This window comes from Bos indicus, chromosome 1 (genome assembly GCF_029378745.1).
Source record: "Bos indicus isolate NIAB-ARS_2022 breed Sahiwal x Tharparkar chromosome 1, NIAB-ARS_B.indTharparkar_mat_pri_1.0, whole genome shotgun sequence".
In the NCBI taxonomy this organism is placed as follows: domain Eukaryota; kingdom Metazoa; phylum Chordata; class Mammalia; order Artiodactyla; family Bovidae; genus Bos; species Bos indicus.
This window is the reverse complement of record NC_091760.1, coordinates 61,223,705-61,243,576: the sequence shown is the minus strand read 5'-3', so window position 1 is coordinate 61,243,576 and position 19,872 is coordinate 61,223,705. Positions and strand designations below refer to the sequence as shown.

Sequence of the window (19,872 nt, the reverse complement as noted above, 5' to 3'; positions counted from 1 at the left end):
GCCATCCAGCCATCTCATCCTCTGCCGTCCCCTTCTCCTCTTGCCCCCAATCCCTCCCAGCATCAGAGTCTTTTCCAATGAGTCAACTCTTCACATGAGGTGGCCAAAGTACTGGAGTTTCAGCCTTAGCATCATTCCTTCCAAAGAAATCCCAGGGCTGATCTCTTTAGAATGGACTGGTTGGATCTCCTTAATGCATGCTAATTAGAGAATTGCTCTGATTTTATGTGGTATCAACTTCCTTGCTACCATTCCTCCTGTCATTTGATAATGGCATCTTATTTTCCCATTAATTCTTCTTTCCTTATGCCAGAAATAGAAAAATCTCAGAGATTTTCTTTTTCATTATGAAAATCCTGCCCTGAGGATAACAGCCACAAGGGTGGGTAAGTCTTTCCCCCAGACTGAAATTACTAAATCCAATTCCATTTTTAAGAAACTTTTAATATAGAAGTAATATATGATCTATGTCAAAAATTCAAGCAGTAGAGGGAGCATAAAATGAAGAGAAATTTCCTGACCACATGCTTCTGCCTCTCCTGATTCCATAATCCATAAATCAGACTGCAAGTAATATTGTGTAGATATTGTGTATATACAAGCAAATGTGTTAAAAAGTATACATATGAATATATGCATTTATGTATATATACATAAATACAAAACAGATATACATAGTATTTTATAACCAACAATCTTTTTATGACTATATAGAGTTATAGCATGTGAATGAAACTTTCTTAAGTGAATACATTTATATGAAAAGCACATAATAGATACTAGATATAACAGTGCAGGCTTTCTGGTGGCTCAGACATTAAAGAATAAACCTGCAATGCGAAGACTTGGATTTGATCTCTGGGTTGGGAAGATCCCCTGGAGAAGGGAGTGGCTACCCACTCCAGTATTCTTGCCTGGGGAATTTCATGGACAGAGGCACTGGTGAGCTGCAGCTCATGGGGTCACAAAGAGTTGGACATGACTAAATGACTAAGCACACACACACACACACACACACAAAACAGTGAAAAATACTTTGTGATGAACTTTCCATTGGTTTGTTTTGTAATTTTACAACTATACAGCATTCATGAAAAAAATAGGTTTTGCTTATCTGTAATTTTCATAGGAGGGCATTTATATACTGTACTGATTGTTTTATTTATTTCACACAATATTGTTTGGGAGATGGCCCACAGGCTATATAGAGCTGTCATCTTTTCATTTTCTTTGCTGTCTAGGATTCTGTTATATGAATATGCCACAATCTATTTAATCTCTTCACAATGTGGGTGCTTCCGATGCTGCTGTGGACAGCTCTGCACACAGTAGTGGAATTGTTGGATCCCTTCATGTCCTCAGCTTTAGTAGGTATTGTCAAACTGTCTCCCAAATAGTCAGTCGAGCCTGCTGACTTTGAAAATTCAACTTTTTGAGGAGTTTGGCCCTTTTATGTCATGTTTGTGCGTGTGTGCTTGGTTGCTCAGTCACGTCTGACTCTTGGCATCCCCATGGACTATAACTAGCCAGACTCCTCAGTCCATGCGATTTTTCAGGCAAGAACACTGGAGTGAGCTGCCATGCTCTCCTCCAGGGATCTTCCCAACTCAGGGATTGAATCCTTGTCTCTGGCGTCTCCTGCATTGGTAGGCAGATCCTTTACCACTAGCACCAACTGGAAGCCACTACTTTATGTCATGTGCGCCTAGTCCCTCAGTCATGTCTGACTCTTGCAAGCCCATGGGCCATAAGCTGCCAGGCCCCTCTGTCCATGGAGTTACACCAGGCAAGAATACTGGAGTGGGTTGCCATTTCCTTCTCTAGGGGATCTTCCTGACCCAGGGATGAAACCCAGGTCTCCTGCATTGCAGGCAGATTATTTACTGACTGAGCTACAAGGGAAGCCCGTTTTATGTCATATGTATTTTAAATACATTTTTAGTCTTAATATTTATGTATTAACTTTATTGATGAAGGTTCAATTCCTGGATCAAGATCTCCTGGAGAAAGAAATGGCAACCCACACCAGTATTCTTACCTGGAGAATCCCATGGACAGAGGAGCCTGGCAGGGGTCCATGCGGTCTCAAGAGTAGGACAGGACTTAGTGACTAAACCACCACCACTCATATGAAATAAAATCAGGGCCTTCCAGGGGTATTTAATTGTATCTATCCTTGACTCATTGGAAAAGACTCTGATGCTGGGAGGGATTGGGGGCAGGAGGAGAAGGGGATGGCAGAGGATGAGATGGCTGGATGGCATCAATGACTCGATGGACGTGAGTCTCAGTGAACTCCGGGAGTTGGTGATGTACAGGGAGGCCTGGCGTGCTGCGATTCATGGGGTCGCAAAGAGTCGGACACGACTGAGCGACTTATCTGATCTGATCTGATTCTTAATAAGTGTGTGAGTTCCATAGAGTTAGGAATAATATATTTCTTCTACTTCCTCTAATTCTTGTAATTCTGGTTTAAATATTGGCCTTACATGGTAGCAATAGATATTTGTCAAATGACTGTTTGTAACTGTACTCAGAAACCGTGCTTCACTGTTCAGATCAAAATCCACTAGCATATGTATTTTTAAGTATTTAGGTCTTATTGTGCCAAAACTTTATATTTTGAATTGTTACTCTTATTCAGCATTGGGAGTCACCCTAACTCTCTCCCATTTACCCCACTGATGATAAATTCCTTTTTTTTGGCTGTAGTTATCTTCTTCTGTTTATAAAGAGCTCAGAAAATAAATGAACATATATAAAAGTGAAGTATTAAAAAATAAGTAGTTTTATTCTTCACCTATATCCAATTATTTGGACTTCCCTAGTGGCTCAGTGGTAGAGAATCGGCCTGCCAAAGCATGAGACACAGATTTAATCCCTGGGTTGGGAAGATCCCGTGGAGAAGGGCCTGGCAACCCACTCCCGTATTCTTGCCTGGAGAAGAATACCATGGACAGAGGAGCCTGGTAGGCTAATAGTCCATGGGATCACAAGAGTCAGACACAACTTAGCGACTAAACAACAACAGCTGTTTAAACAACAATATCCAGCTGTTTAAACAACAATATCCAGCTGTTTAAAGGGAATCTCCACTTGAATGTTTAAGGTATGAAAATTCATTTTATAACACACACACACCCCTACCCCAGCTGCATAAAAATATCCAGTCCACAAATCAGTCAAACCAAGAACTTCGGGGCCACCCCTTTCCCTCACTTGCCACTTTAATTACAGTGGAGTGTGTGAAGGCAGCGCCCTTCCATCAGGCGAAGGCAGTCTTAGGGGCTTCCTTCATTTCAATCACTTAAACCTCTGTGGTGGCCTTTTCCTCTCCCTTTGTTTTTATTTAAAAAGAAGTGGAGGAAACATCCTCACACAGTGCTTTTTAAATGAAGTGACTTGTCAAGTCAGAGACTGTGGCCATAATCTGAAAGGCAGTAAATTTAGCGACCCTCACTTGCACCGACAGCCTGTCATGCACTTGAAACATAAATAGCGGTGGAGACAAATCGCTGCTGTTTTCTTATTAAGTGCTGGCCCACTGGCCTCATAGCCTCTCCTGGGCCCACCCTGGGAGGGCGACTGCTGCCAGAGTAGGCATGAGCTGTCTCCTTGTCCCTCCCACTCCACCTCTCCAGTGTAGCCCCAACTCTGCAGCCAAGACCCTCACTTCCACTACAATCCATCTGCCTCACAGAGGCTGAAAAACCCCAAGGCTGAGGGGCATTGGTCCACAGAGGGCGGCAACACAAACTGAAAGTTGATGGGGTAATTGCTCATTCATTCACTTCGGCCTAAAGGCAAGAAGCAAATTGCCAGACTTCTTACCTGCTTAAACTATTTTCTTTCACTTTTTTAAAACTTTCTTCTTATTCACTGGGTTTTCAATTATTTATTTTTTAAATTGAAATATGCTTGATTTAGCATGTTGTGTTAATTTCTGCTGTTCAGCCAAGTGATTAAGTTATACAGACGTCCATCCTTTTTTACGTTCTTTTCCACTGTGATTTAGCACAGGATATTGGATATAGTTCCCTGTGCTATACAGTAGGACCTTGTTTATCCCTTCCATTTATAATAGTTTGTATCTGCTTGCTCCAAACAGTCTATCCTCCCCCTACCCTCCCTCCCACTTGGCAACCACAAATCTGTTCTCTATTGTCTATGAGTCTATTAAACCATTTTCTTTCCTGGCCTCCCCTCATCCCTACCCACTACTTTCCTCTTCATTACTTGCTTATTGACTCTAAGCAAGAATACTTTCCTATATTGGTTAGAAGGGCTCATTTAGCAGTGAGGCTAGATTAAGAAGGGAGACTGAGAGTTTGGGGTTGAGCTCCAGAAATGTCACTGCAACATCAGGGCCTGGGATGACAGGACCAAGGACCAGATGTGGCCAAGGCCTCCTTTGTTTTAATTACCTTTCAAAGACTTCTCAGCAGCCACAAAATTATGCCCGGTAATCCTTCCACAGTGCAGTTGCCCTGCTGAGTTTAACACATTCACTTACAAAATGCCAATTGATTTATGTGACTCTTAAAAGCAGCAGCCACTGCTCTCATCTCTCTTGATATTTAATCCTCAGCCTTGGCAGAGTCACTAATGACAGGTCATGGAAGACCCCTGCAGTTCTGATGACAATGGTGGGAGGATCTTGGTTGTTGCTGCCTCTGACCAGCCGCTCTAATCTCTGCCTCCCCCTCCCCCCTTCTTAGGAAATAGTCTAGAAAACAATCAACACCTGCAGAAAGTTTTATGTCTATTTTATTCCAAAGGAGTCTTCTAAGTGTTTGGTTGTTTTGTTTTGTTTTGTTTTTTCAGTTTTACCTCTTTGCCTCTTCTTCCCCTCATCCCAGAATAATAAAAAAGAAGTAAGACAGTGATTCGTTGCTTTATGACATAATGCTACATCATACAAATGTACTATAGTCCCTACTACCAAGGCTTGAATTACTACCAGTATATATATTACATGTTTAATCACATTTAGCCCTAGTTTCTGAGCAGTTCTATATATTTCTGAATGCCTGTGAAATGCAATCCCCAGGATAGTCCAACCTGATACCAACCTTGTCAAGAACGGAGCTCATTATTTTCATCCCCAAATATGCATTCTTTCCTACTTGCCTGAATGGTACCAACTGCCTTCAAATCGAGGAAGTCACTAGCTTTCAATCTATGAAAACATGCTGTATTTAGAATATATTTCTTCACACCGTAGAAAACTCAAGTGGACCACAGGAGACCCCAGGGCAGATGAGGCTCCAAGGGTGGGTGATGCATTCCCTTCTCCTGCCCTCACAGACATCTGCACTTTTTCCCACTGAGTCTAGACTCTGCCTCAGCATCCTCCGCAGTGTTGAACCACTGTCAGTTTGTCAGGGTTGATGATGGCTGTTTGACAACCTTGAAGAAACATCTCCACTTTCACAGCAGTTCACAGGGCAGCTTATTACTGTACATTTTGGTACTCAGCACACCAAGAAATTGGCACCGAGAGTAAGCAGTGTTGTTATACAAAGGACTTCAGACAGGTAAAATTTCCATGACGTTCCCCACTTACATACCCTGTTTTCTCAAGAAAGAAAGAAAGGAAAAGTGGAAAAAAGAAAGCTTAAAATAAATCAAATTTTGAAATGTCATCTTACTCGATGCCTGATGGGAGCCAGAAGGCTCCACGGTGCCTTCATTGAGATGCAGAGATACTGAACATGGCAAGTCCAGAGTCTTCACACCACCCCTCACACAGCAGCCTATGTATTGCTGTCATATCACGCTGCTCATTTCTCCTGTGTGGAGAACTCTATTTCAGGCAGGATAACCAGATTGCCACACCCTTTTACAATTCGCTGGCTCTGATTCTTTCCACTTGTGTTTTTCAACTTCCTGAAAACTCACTTCTCCCAGTAAATCTTTACTCATATAAGTGCATTCTACAGAAGGAAATGGCAACCCACTCCAGTATTCTTGCCTGGAAAATCCCATGGATGGAGAAGCGTGGTAGGCTCCAGAGCATGGGGTCGCAGAGAGTCGCACACGACTGAGCAACTTCACTGTCGCTTTCACACTGTCCTGCAGCTCCTTTGCTGTCTGTTGGCGTTTGTGTACAGCAGTGGCTTTATACTGCTTTTGGAAGGACCTCTGTAAATGAGGACGTATAAACTTTTAAATACCAGCTTTTTTCTCATTGATTGCTTTATTTGATTCTCTTGATGAGTAAGTACGTAGAGAAACTGAAAAAACTGAAGACTGTCTTTTTATTTTCTTTATCTATAACTGAGCTCCACTGTTTTGGAAATTCCCCAAGTGTCCCATTCTCAACCTCATATTTATATTCAGAAGACAGAACTAGAGCAGATTCTGAGAGCTAAGAATTGAGCTAACGAGAATCTTTACTGATAAAAATAGTCATGCCTAGATAGGAAAACGGTCTCCAAATGTCCACAGACCTGGTTCAAACCTACGTTCTTCCTTAATATCATTACAAACTCCAGAAATTTCCTTAAAGGTACACTCTAAACCTGGATTCCTCATCTTAATGGTGTGAGTGTGAAAGTCTCTCAGTCGTGTCTGACTCTTTGCAACCCCATGGGCTGTAGCCCACCAGGCTCCTCTGTCCATGGAATTCTCCAGACAAGAATACTGGAGTGTGTTGCCATTCTCTTCTCCAGGGGATCTTTCCAACCCAGGGATGGAACCTAGGTTTCTTGCATTGCAGGCAGCTTCTTTATCCTCTAAGCCATCACTATGAATTAAATATGATAATGTCTGAGTCACTTAGCAAAGTATCTTACGTGTGTTTATCAAGTGGTAGCTCCTTCCACAGTCCCTCTGCAATATTTCTTGAGCACTCCAGCATCCCGCATTGTGCTGTTCACTAGGGGGACAATGATGAGCAAAGCCAGACATGGTCCCTACAGCGGAAGATTAGCTGTCACCAATACAATTCCCCATCAGAGGACTAAACATAGAGGATCTTGATTCCAAGCCTAGCATTTAGAAGGGCTGAATGGTTTCTGTAAACTGACACCAAGTAGGAGGGAATGGTTAAGTATGAGCACAATAACAAAATGGCATGGCCCTGAGAAGGATGTGTGGAAGGCAGCTTCTGGTTGGATGCTGAGCTCAAACTATGTCAGCTAGCTGATTTTTTGTATATGAAAGCAAAAACCCAAACCGTAATGAATTGGATCTCTCTGGATGCCAGGAAATATAACGCCAGGGTGTACTTCTTCATTTGCCCTATGCTCATTCATAGAGTCAAAGCCGGTTGTGAATCTTTCCAGGCATTGTGCTTGCCTCTGATTTCTGGGTACTAACTACACCCTTTGGGGCCACAGAAGGCATGGGGCCAATTTGCATAATCCACACCCTGTTGTGTCTCACTATTCAAAGAGGGAGCATTTCTACAGCAGAATAACCAACCCCTTCCCTTCTATGTAGGTACAAATATCTTAATAGTCAGATGCCTCTGTCTCTGGAGAATTCTCTATTCTTTCATTTCTATTCTTCTAACTATTCCTTATAATCATCCTCATTGTATCCGTTCTCTCCATCCCCTCCATGCCCCCCACCCCCCCACCCCCATTCCCTTCAATACATTGTTTTTCCCTGTGTCTCCTTATTCTCTTATGATTGCTGCTCTGGCAGCTGTGTCTGCCGCCTACCCTCCCTTCTTTCAATCATGGATCGGTTACTACTCTTCACCCCTCCCTTGATGGGTGATGAAAAGTGGGAATGAGAAGCTGTTTCCACCTTTGGACAGAACTGTTGTCAAGTACTGAATGATCTCTCAGGTAGAATGTGAAGCAGAGAAACAAAAACTTCAAAGGATCTAGAGACATGGCTGGAAATATAAACAGAACCCCATCACAAGCATTTTTTTTCCTAGATTTCTTGTGTTTCTCTCTTCCTTTTTTTTTTTTTAGCATGTCTGTACAGAAAGTAATGTGCATAAAAAAAGGAAGAAGCAAAAACAGGAACAGGTATGTCCTTAGGATTAAAAAAAAATGAAAACATGAAATGTACTGTAAGAACAGAAACTTGTTACAGCATTTGAAGTTACCACAGGAAACTTCAAATGGCATCATTGATTCGTGATCTTTTTTTTCTTTTCTTTTTAGAGGTAGAAGTTCATAGCTGGATTTTGCTCACCCTCCTCACTCCCCCCTTTCTGACCACAGACTCACACAAACACCCACATACATACATACATATATACCTGAAAGACAAGTGCTACCTCTTTGCCTTTCATTAATCTATGTATATGTGTTTGTATTTACAGCCAATGGGTTTACAGTCACTTACTTAGAAAATATTCCAATTTAGGTTAATAATGGGAATGGCAACCCCATTTAAAACCCATCTTCCCTTCTGTAAAAGAATGATCTACAGAAACGTGATACATATAACTCAGAATAGTGAGGAAAAATGCTTCATCCATTTCCTAACATGTGAGAATCCTTGGAATTTTACTTTAAAGTCATAAAACACTCAAATTTAACAAGTTTTCTAAATTTTATTTCCTGTATCTCAGATAAAGGTAAAAGAAAGACAGATACAATGATTATTAGGGTAGCAATTTTTTTTTAATTTAAATAGGGTATTGGATGTCATACCATGGAGAATTTTCAATAGGCTTGCTGTGTTTAGTGAGCAAATATTTGGGTGTTAGTGAATTTGCATGCTTTTCCTAAAAGTTAAATGGTTATATGTAAATATATAGCCCTTTGTATGTATGCATATTGAAGGGGAGGGAGATAGAGGAGAGAGGGAAGAAGGAAAGAAGGGGAGATAGAGAAACACCAAGGCCATGTGTTTAATTTCAAATGGCTGCTTGCTTCCAAATGCCTGGTTGACCTTGGAAATCTAAATAAATCAATATCTTGGATGTGAACTCTACAGATTTCACCAAAGCACGATCCTCTGAAGGTACTGTACTCAGAAGGTAGCACCTGGTGTACTTTAATTGGTGTTATTCCTGACTGATTTGCCTCTACATCAGGGAACACAGAAGAGAACATTTTCCTCCTGCCATCAGCTCGAGGCCCTTCTCTCTGACTTATGAAGAAATATTAAAAGAACTAATATGTACAACTTGAGTAAACAGTGGCTAAGGGGCAATATGCTAATTATGTGAAGACTTTGAAAGGTACATTCACTGAGGAGGACGAGAAGTTATTTAGCCTGGTAGCTGAATATTGCCAGAAGACACAAAAGCACAGCAAGCAAAGGGAGATTTAAACTAAACGCCAGATCCCAGAATAAATATAACACTCAGCGACGTGAGCAAGCTTGTGGAAATAGGTTGAGATGTTTAAAATGCCAAAATACTGAAATTTGCATTTCAAGTAAACATTTATACAAGGGCTGAAATGATAGGAACAAGAGAAGGGCCCATATTAGCCACACTATGGCTAATATGAGAAGGGCCCATATTCCACCAGAGAATTTACCAACAGGTAGAGTGGCAGACTCTGGTCCAGGAGTCTGGTGACAGGACCCCTGGGTTGAGAGCAGCTAGTCTGCTGAAACTGAAAGAATGGGAAAACAGGTGCCCTGAGGGGTAGACACATGGGGGCCAAGGGAGGGGAACAAGAAGATCTGAGTGCATTTTAAAATTCTGTGACTTAAGATAAATGTGTTGTAGTCCATGCCTTGAAACAAGAAACTGCCGTTGGTCAGATGAAAAAAATGGCATTGTGCCCATTTCCACCTGGGGCCTTGCACTTTCTCCTGAAATAATAAATACCCACAGTAGATACATCCTTAGGACACTGCCAGAGATGCCCCATCCAGCGTTTCAACAGCAGAATACTCAGCACACCAATTCTTCCCCAGTGAAATTGTTCTTTGTTAGCATCATTAAAAGGGAGTGAATGTACACATCAGCTTCTGTCACAGAAAGAACAGAAGGTATGGAAATTACCTTCCAGTAGTTGGTTCCCATAAGCAAGATGATGTGTTGAATCTGACCCTAGTTTCTGCTGTTGTTTTCTCAGTCAGTTAAGCTAACTTAACAAATGTTTATTGAGTAACTAGTCTGTGTTCCGGAGAAGGCAATGGCACCCCACTCCAGTACTCTTGCCTGGCAAACCCCGTGGACGGAGGAGCCTGGTAGGCTGCATGCAGTCCATGGTGTCGCTAGGAGTCAGACATGACTGAACGACTTCACTTTCACTTTTCACTTTCATGCATTGGAGAAGGAAATGGCAACCCACTCCAGTGTTCTTGCCTGGAGAATCCCAGGGACAGTGGAGCCTGGTGGGCTGCCGTCTATGGGGTCACACAGAGTCGGACACGACTGAAGCGACTTAGCAGCAGCAGCAGTCTGTGTTAGACCCCGTGCTGTGCATGGGGATATTGCAAGACACAGTCTCCAAGGAATTTATAGTCTGGTTCTTTGACTTTCTAGCAATTGAAAAAAAGCCCATTTCCTCTCAAATCACAGTGGATTAATGAGAAACGATCAAGTGAGAGATTGTGTGTTGTAGGCATAGTGTCCTGTGGGTACAAGAGAAGTAGACTAGCAAAAAGTGGCAGGATAAGAGGTCCCACTGAAGGATCCAAGAGATAAAGGAAGAATGACAAGAAGGGCCCAGAGATACTGTTTAATATTTTAAATTTTTGTCAAGATTGTTGAATGAGGGAAGACCGTCTAGTTTCTCTTAACTATATTTGGTTAGCGTCTTGAGAATCCCCTGCTCTGATGGACCAGCTGTGCACACTGTGTGCCAGAGAGAGAGGTGGCCTTCAGAGCGTAGGAGAGCTAGCATGGGAGAAGCAAAATGACCTTTCTGCCTTATGGGTAGGACATTTAAAGGAAAACTCCCCCTTTATCCTGAGGGAGTATTGAGTGAATTCTTCCTAAACACAAGATTGAAAATTCATCCCATGAAGATTTGATTTATTATCTGCTTATCATGGCTTCTCAGGTAGCTCAAATGGTAAAGAATCTGCCTGCAATGCGGGAGATGTAAGTTCAATCCCTGAGTTGGGGAGATCCCCTGGAGAAGGAAATGGCAACGCACTCCAGTATTCTTGCCTGGAGAATTCTATGGACAGAGGAGCTTGGCAGGCTACAGTCCATGGAGTTGCAAAGAGTCAGACACAACTCAGTGACTAATACACTATCAGGAAAAAATGAGATGATGAATACCTACATTAGTATTCATGTGAGAATCCCAGATGCCAAACCCAATAAATGTTACTTTATTTTTTCTAATTCATCGCAGTGTTTACTCTCACAGGTGCCATCTTCCCAAATGGACAGGGCCTTGGTTGTCGCTAAAAATCATCTTTCTCATGCCTGGAACTGGTCTATACCTTTCAGAAATTCAAAATGCAAGATCAGTTCAGTTGCTCAGTCATGTCTGACTCTTTGTGACCCCATGGAATGCGGCACACCAGGCCTCCCTGTCCATCACCAACTCCCGGAGTTTACTCAAACTCATGTCCTTTGAGTTGGTGATGCCATTCAACTATCTCATCCTCTCTCATCCCCTTCTCCTCCCACCTTCAATCTTTCCTAGCATCAGGGTCTTTTCAAATGAGTCAGTTCTTCGCATCAGGTGGCCAAAGTATTGGAGTTTCAGCTTCAGCATCACTCCTTCCAATGAACATTCAGGACTGATTTCCTTTAGGGTGGACTAGTTCGATCTCCTTGCAGTCAAGAGTCTTCTCCAACACCACAGTTCAAAAGCATCAATTCTTCAGTGCTCAGCTTTCTTTATAGTCCAACTCCCACATCCATACATGACTACTTGAAAGAAAAATGCAAGATAGGGATTCATTGCTCAGCATTTCTAGTTATTTTATGGAATGGGAAAAGAATTCAGGGTTGTTGGCCATTTATAAGAAAACTCTAGTCCTTTTCTCTTTCTTATACTAACAGCTCTGTACCTAGGAATAAAGTTGATGAATGTGGAAGCAGAGCAGGGCAGAAATCCCAAACTATTCTGAACTCATCTTCAATTCTTTTTTCATTATAATCCACCATTATTCTCAAAATCAATAATGCTGTCTTTACTGTAAATCCCACTTTTGCACTTCAGATTTTTAATGAGCTTTGTCCTATTTTAGTCTGCAGTTGTCAGTGTTGCCATTTGTCTTCAGAGTATTTATATTTAGCTTGAAGATTCTTAGCATCACTTAGTTGGCATGACTCTAAGTTCATGGTTGCAAGGATGCTGGAAAGATCTTTTTGTCTCCTCCAAGCCCAAATTCTTCCCAGCTAATCCAGTAAAGTAGACTGTTACCCTTTCCAAGATTTCTGTTTTCTTTCTTACCGCATTCAACTTCTGTGGCACGAGAAGTCAGATCTGACTACTTGCATGAGTATGGAGAAAGAAAAAAGTGAAAACAAAAGGAAGAAAAAAATAGCGTTTTATAAATGCAGTAAGTCCCCTATATACAAACCTTCAAGTTGCAATCTTTCAAAGATGCGAATGTGCCCTCGCATGTCCGGTCACATAAGGCATGAGTGAAATTGCAGCTTGCCCTTCCTCTCCTATTGCTGATGACTCTTAACTCCTATCTCCCATCTTCTCTTCCTCCTCCAGTTAGTAACTCTTCTTGCCTGTACACAGATGTATGCCAGCTATTGTACTATAGTACTGTACTTTTCAAGATACTGTTCTATAAGATTAAAAGTTTTTCTTTATTTCTGTTTGTTTTTATGTATTATTTGTGTGAAAAGTATTATAAACACATTATATTACATTACTATATAGCTGATTATGTTAGTTGGGTACCTAGGCTAACTCTGTTGAACTTATGGACAAATTGGCCTTAGGAACGTGCTCTTGGAATGGACCTTGTTCATATGCATACTGTAATATGCAGCTACGTGTTGTCATTTAGCCACTAAGTTGTGTGTGACTCTTTTTGACCCCATGGACTGTAGCCTGCCAAGCTCCCCTGTCCATGGGATTTCTCAGGCAAGAATATTGGCGTGGGTTGCCATATCGTTCTCCAGGGGATCTTCCCACCCAAGGATGGAACTCATGTCTCCTAAAGTGGCAGGCGATACTTTACCACTGAACCACCAGAGTAGCCCGTATGCAGCTAGGCACTTACAGACTAATTCTATAAAATTTTCAGTAGAAGCATGTACTTGATAATGTGCAGGACTCCAAACCAAATTATTATAACTATTCCCTTTTTGTTGCTGGGATTTCAAAGTTTCCTCAAAACTAGTGATAGTGACAATTAACAGAAGACGTGAAACTTAAGAGAATCCTGACAGCTGTGTTAAAGGATGTTATCAAAGAGGCACTAGCTTTTATTTGGAGCCTAGTTAGCAGAGTTAGCTGACATATTTAGACAGTGAATTTGTCTCTCTGCTGGCTGGCTGTTATGTTGATTTGGCCTTCAGAGAATTTCCTGAAAAGGAAAGCAGCTTGTAGTATCTGAACAGAGCTATTATTTGGTACCATTTAGTGTAGAAGGACCAGAAGCAGTGGCAGGACTGTGTCCTCTAGGACCCTCCCAGCTACTCTGTTCTAACGCAACAGCAGAGGCATTGGTAACTTGAGGGCCACGGAAGTTGAATTTAGCTGCAGTCTGTAGGACTTTCTGGCCAAACTCTTCCCTACTCAATCCCCATTCCTCTTCACCTTCTTTCTCCCCTTTTTCTCTTCTTCCCCCTCCATGTCTCACTCCTGCACCTGCAGACAGAAAGTCATTTAATCAACAAACCTGCCTATCTTGAGACTTCTTTATAAAAATGGACGCATCCAGCTTTGTGCAGCTTTCCAAAATGGGCCTCCAGACCCCTGGTTCCAATGAATTAGGCCAATGATATTTAGCTCCCTAGCCCTCCCCACCCCACCATGTGACAAAATGAGCCATCAGCATCACATTCTCATGGATCTGGTCCATGCCCTGAAAGTCTCATGGATGATGTAGTTTGGTACTGAAGAAGGAAGCCATAACTACAACACAGGGTTTCGGACATGACCTTTGTGAATAGAATTCCACGTAAGCTGGGAGAGAAGAGTGACAGCTTCTCAAAAGGAAGCAGCTTGTCCTAATAACAACTTTAGTGGAAAGTGTGATTTGCAATGTGGTCTAATGGATGATTCAGCCCTTCGGGGCTGCCTCTCTGAGCCCTTTACTACTGGCATGCCCCTCCCCACAACTCCCACTTTGCTCTAAGCCTTTAACCAGTGACTGATGAGTGTGATGTATAAACATTCCAGTTTCTTGACTCTTGATGGGGACAACTTGGAACTGGGCTCCATGCTGTGCCCAGAGCTCCCTGGGGGACTGAGCCAGGCTGCCCGCTGTGAAACAAGACTTGGCACTGCTCCCTGGCTTGGCTCCTTTCTCTCCCAGATCCCATTTTCCCACTCCCCTACCAGTTTTTCCTGAGAACACTGTCTCCTTTATCATTTTCACATGACTTTTTGTCTTGGAGTCTGCATCCATAGAACCTGACCTCAGACAAAGAACACTATCAAATTATTGAAAAGCCATGTGGATTTATTGCTTCTAAAAAGAAAAAGAAAAAGGTGATCTGCTGCATATTTTAAACTTAAAAAAATCATGCAAACCTCTGTTTTTCAGGAAGAGAATTTGAAGGAGAAGAAGAATATCTGGAGATCCTCGGCATCACCAGGGAGCAGTCAGGCAAATACGAGTGCAAAGCTGCCAATGAGGTCTCCTCAGCGGATGTCAAACAAGTCAAGGTCACTGTGAACTGTGAGTATGGCAGGAGCCGGCAGAGGCCATGTGCCCAGGGCCCGCCTCCACATCCCGAGAGTTCTACAGATCCTGTTAGCAAGAGAACATTGCATTCCAAGCAGATGCTCCTCTGGTCAGGGATGCACATTTGTACATTGGACATATCCAAGGGCAGGACTTGGCCTTTGAATTTGATAAATCAACTGTACCAATTCTAAATATAACCCATAATGCATTCAACAATACACTCTGTCTTTGACTCAGACTATAGAATTAAGAAAACATGATCAGACAGCACTAGAAGTTCAGGCAATTACTCTTCTGGTCTTTGGGAAGACCAAGGTCATACCACTTTGGGAAAAACAACAATTCGTATCTGTTTTAGCTGGAATTTCCATCTTAAGGGATTGTTTGTCAGAAGAGAATAATTCAAGATCATATTTTATCCTCGGCCATTGAGCTAATTGGCCTTGGGAACAAACTTAAGCCACCGTGGTCAGATACCATGTGTCCCTGACGGCGACTAGGGATACCTGATAGGTTAATACTGGTTATGTATTTGTCCCCAAGTTGGGCAGATTAGAAAGGAAGATTTCAGTAAGATGCATAGGTAAGTGGGCATACTTTGAACTCCTCAGATGAAAGGATCCTTAGATGTAGTTCAAAAGAGAAGAGGGGGAGGCAGGGGCAGATCCACATGATGTGTGTCACCCAGCAAAGGAATAAAGAGAATTCGTTTACCCTGTTCAGCGAGGAGTGACTTTCCATGTCATTCAAGTTCCACATCACATAACTGTGGCTAGTGACAGGGACAAAAGTGTGTCCTGACAGTTCTTCTCTCCTGTGTGTTTAACACATACACACACACAAGTACATACTCCACACAGACACATATGCACAGATGACATATATACACACATGCCCAAAGGCGCACAGATACACATGCATAGACATCTTAACCCATATTTGAAAATATGCTTTGGACAGTGATAAGGTACTTTCCACCATCTTAAGCCTTCCATGCAATTGACCTAGGTGCTGCTGGCTCTGTATGAAGTGCTAGCCAGGAAGGTACCAGTGACTCTATTTCAGGGTTTGAAACACTAAAGCCCAAGGAGGTGTAATTGCCTTTCCAAAGTGACACAGAAAGCAAGGGTGAGAAAAGGGATTCAGACTCCAGTCTGTGATTCTAAAGCCCATGCCTTTCCTTAGGAGAAAGAGGAACAGGTGTTTTCAACTCTTAGTATGTACTAAGGGATTTATATTTGAGTTTTAATCCTCACAGCAAACTCATAGGATAATCATCCTTAGTCTGATTTTAAAAATTTGGAAACAGAGGCATAGAGAACCAAGGAAACTTGCCTTAGGTGACCTGGTCTATTCTGGGCTGCGCTCTTTCCCATGGCCTTGCTCCAGCCTGGCAGCCTTCTGAAACAGAAAGCGAAATCCCCTTCACACCAGACTTCGACAGATCTACAGATACAACGCTGCTGTATCATCTATGGCACTCATTTCCAAGAAGCAAGGGGCTGTGTTTGAAAAGGTCCAGAGTGTTTTTATCCTGTCACTGTCTGTGATCATTTTTTAAGTAATAGAGATTTGAAATGCCAGTATTACTATTCTTTTCCAGTCCTGGGTGTGTTTCAGAGACACATTAATGATCTCAATGTTATAAAATGCTTTAGGACCTTTTTTTCACATGAAAGGCAATTTCTCTGGTGTTGATATAAGTTTATAATTAGGTTAGCTAGCCTCTTTTATGTACACACAGCCATGCCGTCCTCTTCCACCTCTTCTCTGACTTTCGGAGTTAAGATTTTATTTTCTCTTAATTGACCTTCATCTTAATTAGATTTCTGAAAGTCCAATCATGGAGTACATTGAAAATATTTATGCTTCCATTGTGTGAAACATCAAAGCGGTCGGCGTTGCAGATGGTTCCCTAGATCAAAGCCAGCCGCCTGGGTCCTATTATTATTAGTGCAATTAGTCTGACACTGCTCCTTCTTGACTGTCCCTGAAGTGTAACTTAGAACAGAAGAAAATACTGATAATTTTCAAGAAAAGCCTTTTATAAAAATGTGAGCTTTTCCAAATGATGAGTGAACCACAGAAGAATGTGTACAGAGCCTCAAGATGCTAAAAAGACATGTCATAAGAAATTACACAGGAAACTAAAATGAGCTTAGTCAGCCAGTCTGTCCTAAACAGCAGCACCTAACACATGCTTTATAAAAATTTCTCAGTAAATGTTTACTGAATGAATAGGTGACCCACACGCTCACAGGTAAATTCTGCTCTCTTAACATTTCTCCAGACTTTGCAAATTGATATTGGTCACAAATCAAGAAGCATATTCTAAGTCAATGTCCTTTGGAAACACCTTGTTACCAGCACTTCATTAAGCTGTGTTTATATTATATTAAAACAACTAGGCACTGCACCTGTTGTCCGTTCAAACAATTCACCCTACTTAAATGCAGTTGTATTAAGAAGATGAAGTCTCCAAGATGAAATTACAGTTTGAGGTCTGGTTAGCAAAATTCATCGAAAATGACAAATTTCCAGCATCACCTTCATCACCTCACATAAGCCTGCCTACCCAGGTGGCTAGGCGGTAAAAGAATCCGCCTACCAATGCAGGAGATGCAGGTTCGATCCTTGGGTGGGGAAGATATCCTGGAGGAGGAAACTGCAACCCACTCCAGCATTTTGCCTGGAGAATCCCAAGGACAGAGGAGCCTGGTGGGCACAGTCCGTGGGGTCGCAAAGAGCTTTCCATGACTGAGCACGAGTAGTTGTTGTACTGTGAAAATGGCCTATTCTTTAAGCTGATTCCTCTTCCTTTTCAAGGCACAAGGTTTGCAATTAGGTCAGGGGAGCAGAATGACTAAGAGAATTAATGGCTGAATAGATCATCATAATGAAACTGATTCAGTGTACCACTTTAAAAAAAAAATCCCAGTGCTGGTAATTTTTTCCTACTTGCATCTCATTGATTCATTTACTTAGTTGCCAACAGATATTTGTTGAAGGGCACTGAAAGCTAAAGCAGTAAACAAGAGAGTCAAAACAGTTCCTCTGTTTAGTTCACAAGCTGGATCTTACAAGCTCTCCTTTTTATTCCTCTTGGATAATTCAGGGCTTCCCTGGTGGCTCAGAGGTTAAAGCATCTGCCTCCAATGCGGGAGACCCAGGTTCCATCCCTGGGCCAGGAAGATTCCCTGGAGAAGGAAATGGTAACCCACTCCAGTATTCTTGCCTGGAGAATCCCATGGACGGAGAAGCCTGGTAGGCTCCAGTCCATGGGGTCGCAAAGAGTCGGACACGACTGAGCGGCTTCACTGGATAATCCTTCTCCACAGCTGGTCTACAGCACTGTGCATAGCCATTCGCATTAGACATGCAAAATCTATTTTCTAAGTGGTAGGAGGTCCCAGAATTTACAGAAGCTAAATTATTGACCTGAAATCTCTTCAACTAAATAAACTTAGTAAAATTTCATTCAGTAGGCAGGACTTCTATTTTCTCATATCTTAGAATTTAGCTACCAATTTCATCCAGATACCAACCCTAGGGACCACTGTCCTTCCATTTACTAGTTCTAGGTGTAATTCCTCCATTTCAGTTCTCACGGAGAGTTAAAAGTAGCTACTCATGGATCTGTCTTATCCTAGTGCCCAGTATCCCAAGGATAATGTCTAGTGCATAGTAAGTGTTCAGCAAGTGCTGCTGCTGCTGCTGCTGCTGAGTCGCTTCAGTCATATCTGACTCTGTGCAACCCCATAGACCACAGCCCATCAGGCTTCCCCGTCCCTGGGATTCTCCAGGCAAGAACAATGGAGTGGGCTGCCAGAGGACTGAATTTTATTTGGACTCTTCTTATACTGGATGCTTTTCCTATTCTTGGAGAACTTTTTCTCAAAATCTGCCCCCAGTTGTCAGGCCTGCTGCCGAACCCATTGAGCAGCTAATATTCCTGCCTTCAGCTTTTCCATGGCTACCTCTCCAACTACGATCACACTGTCACTCTGTTACTTTTATTTTCTTCTTTTCTCGCTTTGAACTCAGCTCTACCTCCACTCTGGTGTCCAGAGCTAACCAACCCAACAAGATGCTGTGGGACATGGGACCTTGGCATTTCTAAAGCTCACCCTTACATTCGATAGCCATGTATTAAAGGAAGTGAGGTTACCTACCATATTTTCCACAGCTGTGACTGGGGACATCCTTTGTCTCCAGATAATGTATCTGTATTTTAACTGAACTCTTCAATACTTTGATTCATCACCTAATGATAAAAGTTGAGGAAAATAACTGCTCAGTATGGAACCAGACTGGCTACCTTCTCTAACACTTCATGGCTACACCTCTCTATTCTCCATGACAACCTGAAGTTTACTCTTGTGTTGGGGATGATGTCAGTAAAGACACATCCTAATGTCCGTGAATCTATTATGGGATTGTCAGACGAACTATTCAGTAAGAATCCAGAGTACTGCAATTTTCTACTGGAACTTTGCAATGTGAGCAATAACCATCATTTCCTGCGTACCTCCAGAGTACCAAGACTCTATTGGAGATTTTTATGATTCACTGTAATCACCTCACCAACCGTGGCCAAGGAAAGAGTGTATGGGACCTGGCCTGCCTCCACAAAAGGAGTATTGACCTACTTTATCACTGACAGTTTTTGGTATGTTTGGTTTAGCATTGCTGGTACAATATGGATCTTTAAAAAAAAAAAAGACAACTTTTAGTTAGTTTTATTGTTTTTATTTTTTATTTTTTTTAATTTTATTTTATTTAACTTTACAATATTGCATTGGTTTTGCCATATATCAAAATGAATCTGCCACAGTCTTTATTGTTTTTAAATTCTCTGCAAACAATGACTTTCTTATTGCCGATGTTCTCTGCCCCCTGCCACCCAGCTGGCCCACCATCACACTTTAACCTGAGGGATAATCAAATCATCCCATGCAGAGGACAAAAACAGAGCTCAGAAAATGTAAGCATTGTCTGCCACAAGACCAAAGAACCTGTGAGTGGTAGAGACAGGACTCTGCCCAGGTCTAACTCTAAAGCCCTCTTTCCTTCCAAGATATCATGTGAGAAATAGTAAAAATAATAATAATAATAAATGTAATCACTTCAGATGATAAATGTGCTCTGATATAGGAG

General features: G+C 42.0%; 1 protein-coding gene across 2 annotated transcripts in view; it reads left to right on the top strand.

The window, feature by feature from the left end:
• LSAMP (limbic system associated membrane protein) overlaps nucleotides 1-19,872 on the top strand; it is a 634,880-nt gene that overhangs the window by 566,761 nt on the left and 48,247 nt on the right. For both annotated transcript variants that reach the window (XM_070788402.1, XM_019984807.2), the window contains exon 4: nucleotides 14,572-14,706. In XM_070788402.1, the coding sequence (XP_070644503.1) occupies nucleotides 14,572-14,706 (135 nt within the window). The remainder of the gene's footprint in view (nucleotides 1-14,571; nucleotides 14,707-19,872) is intronic.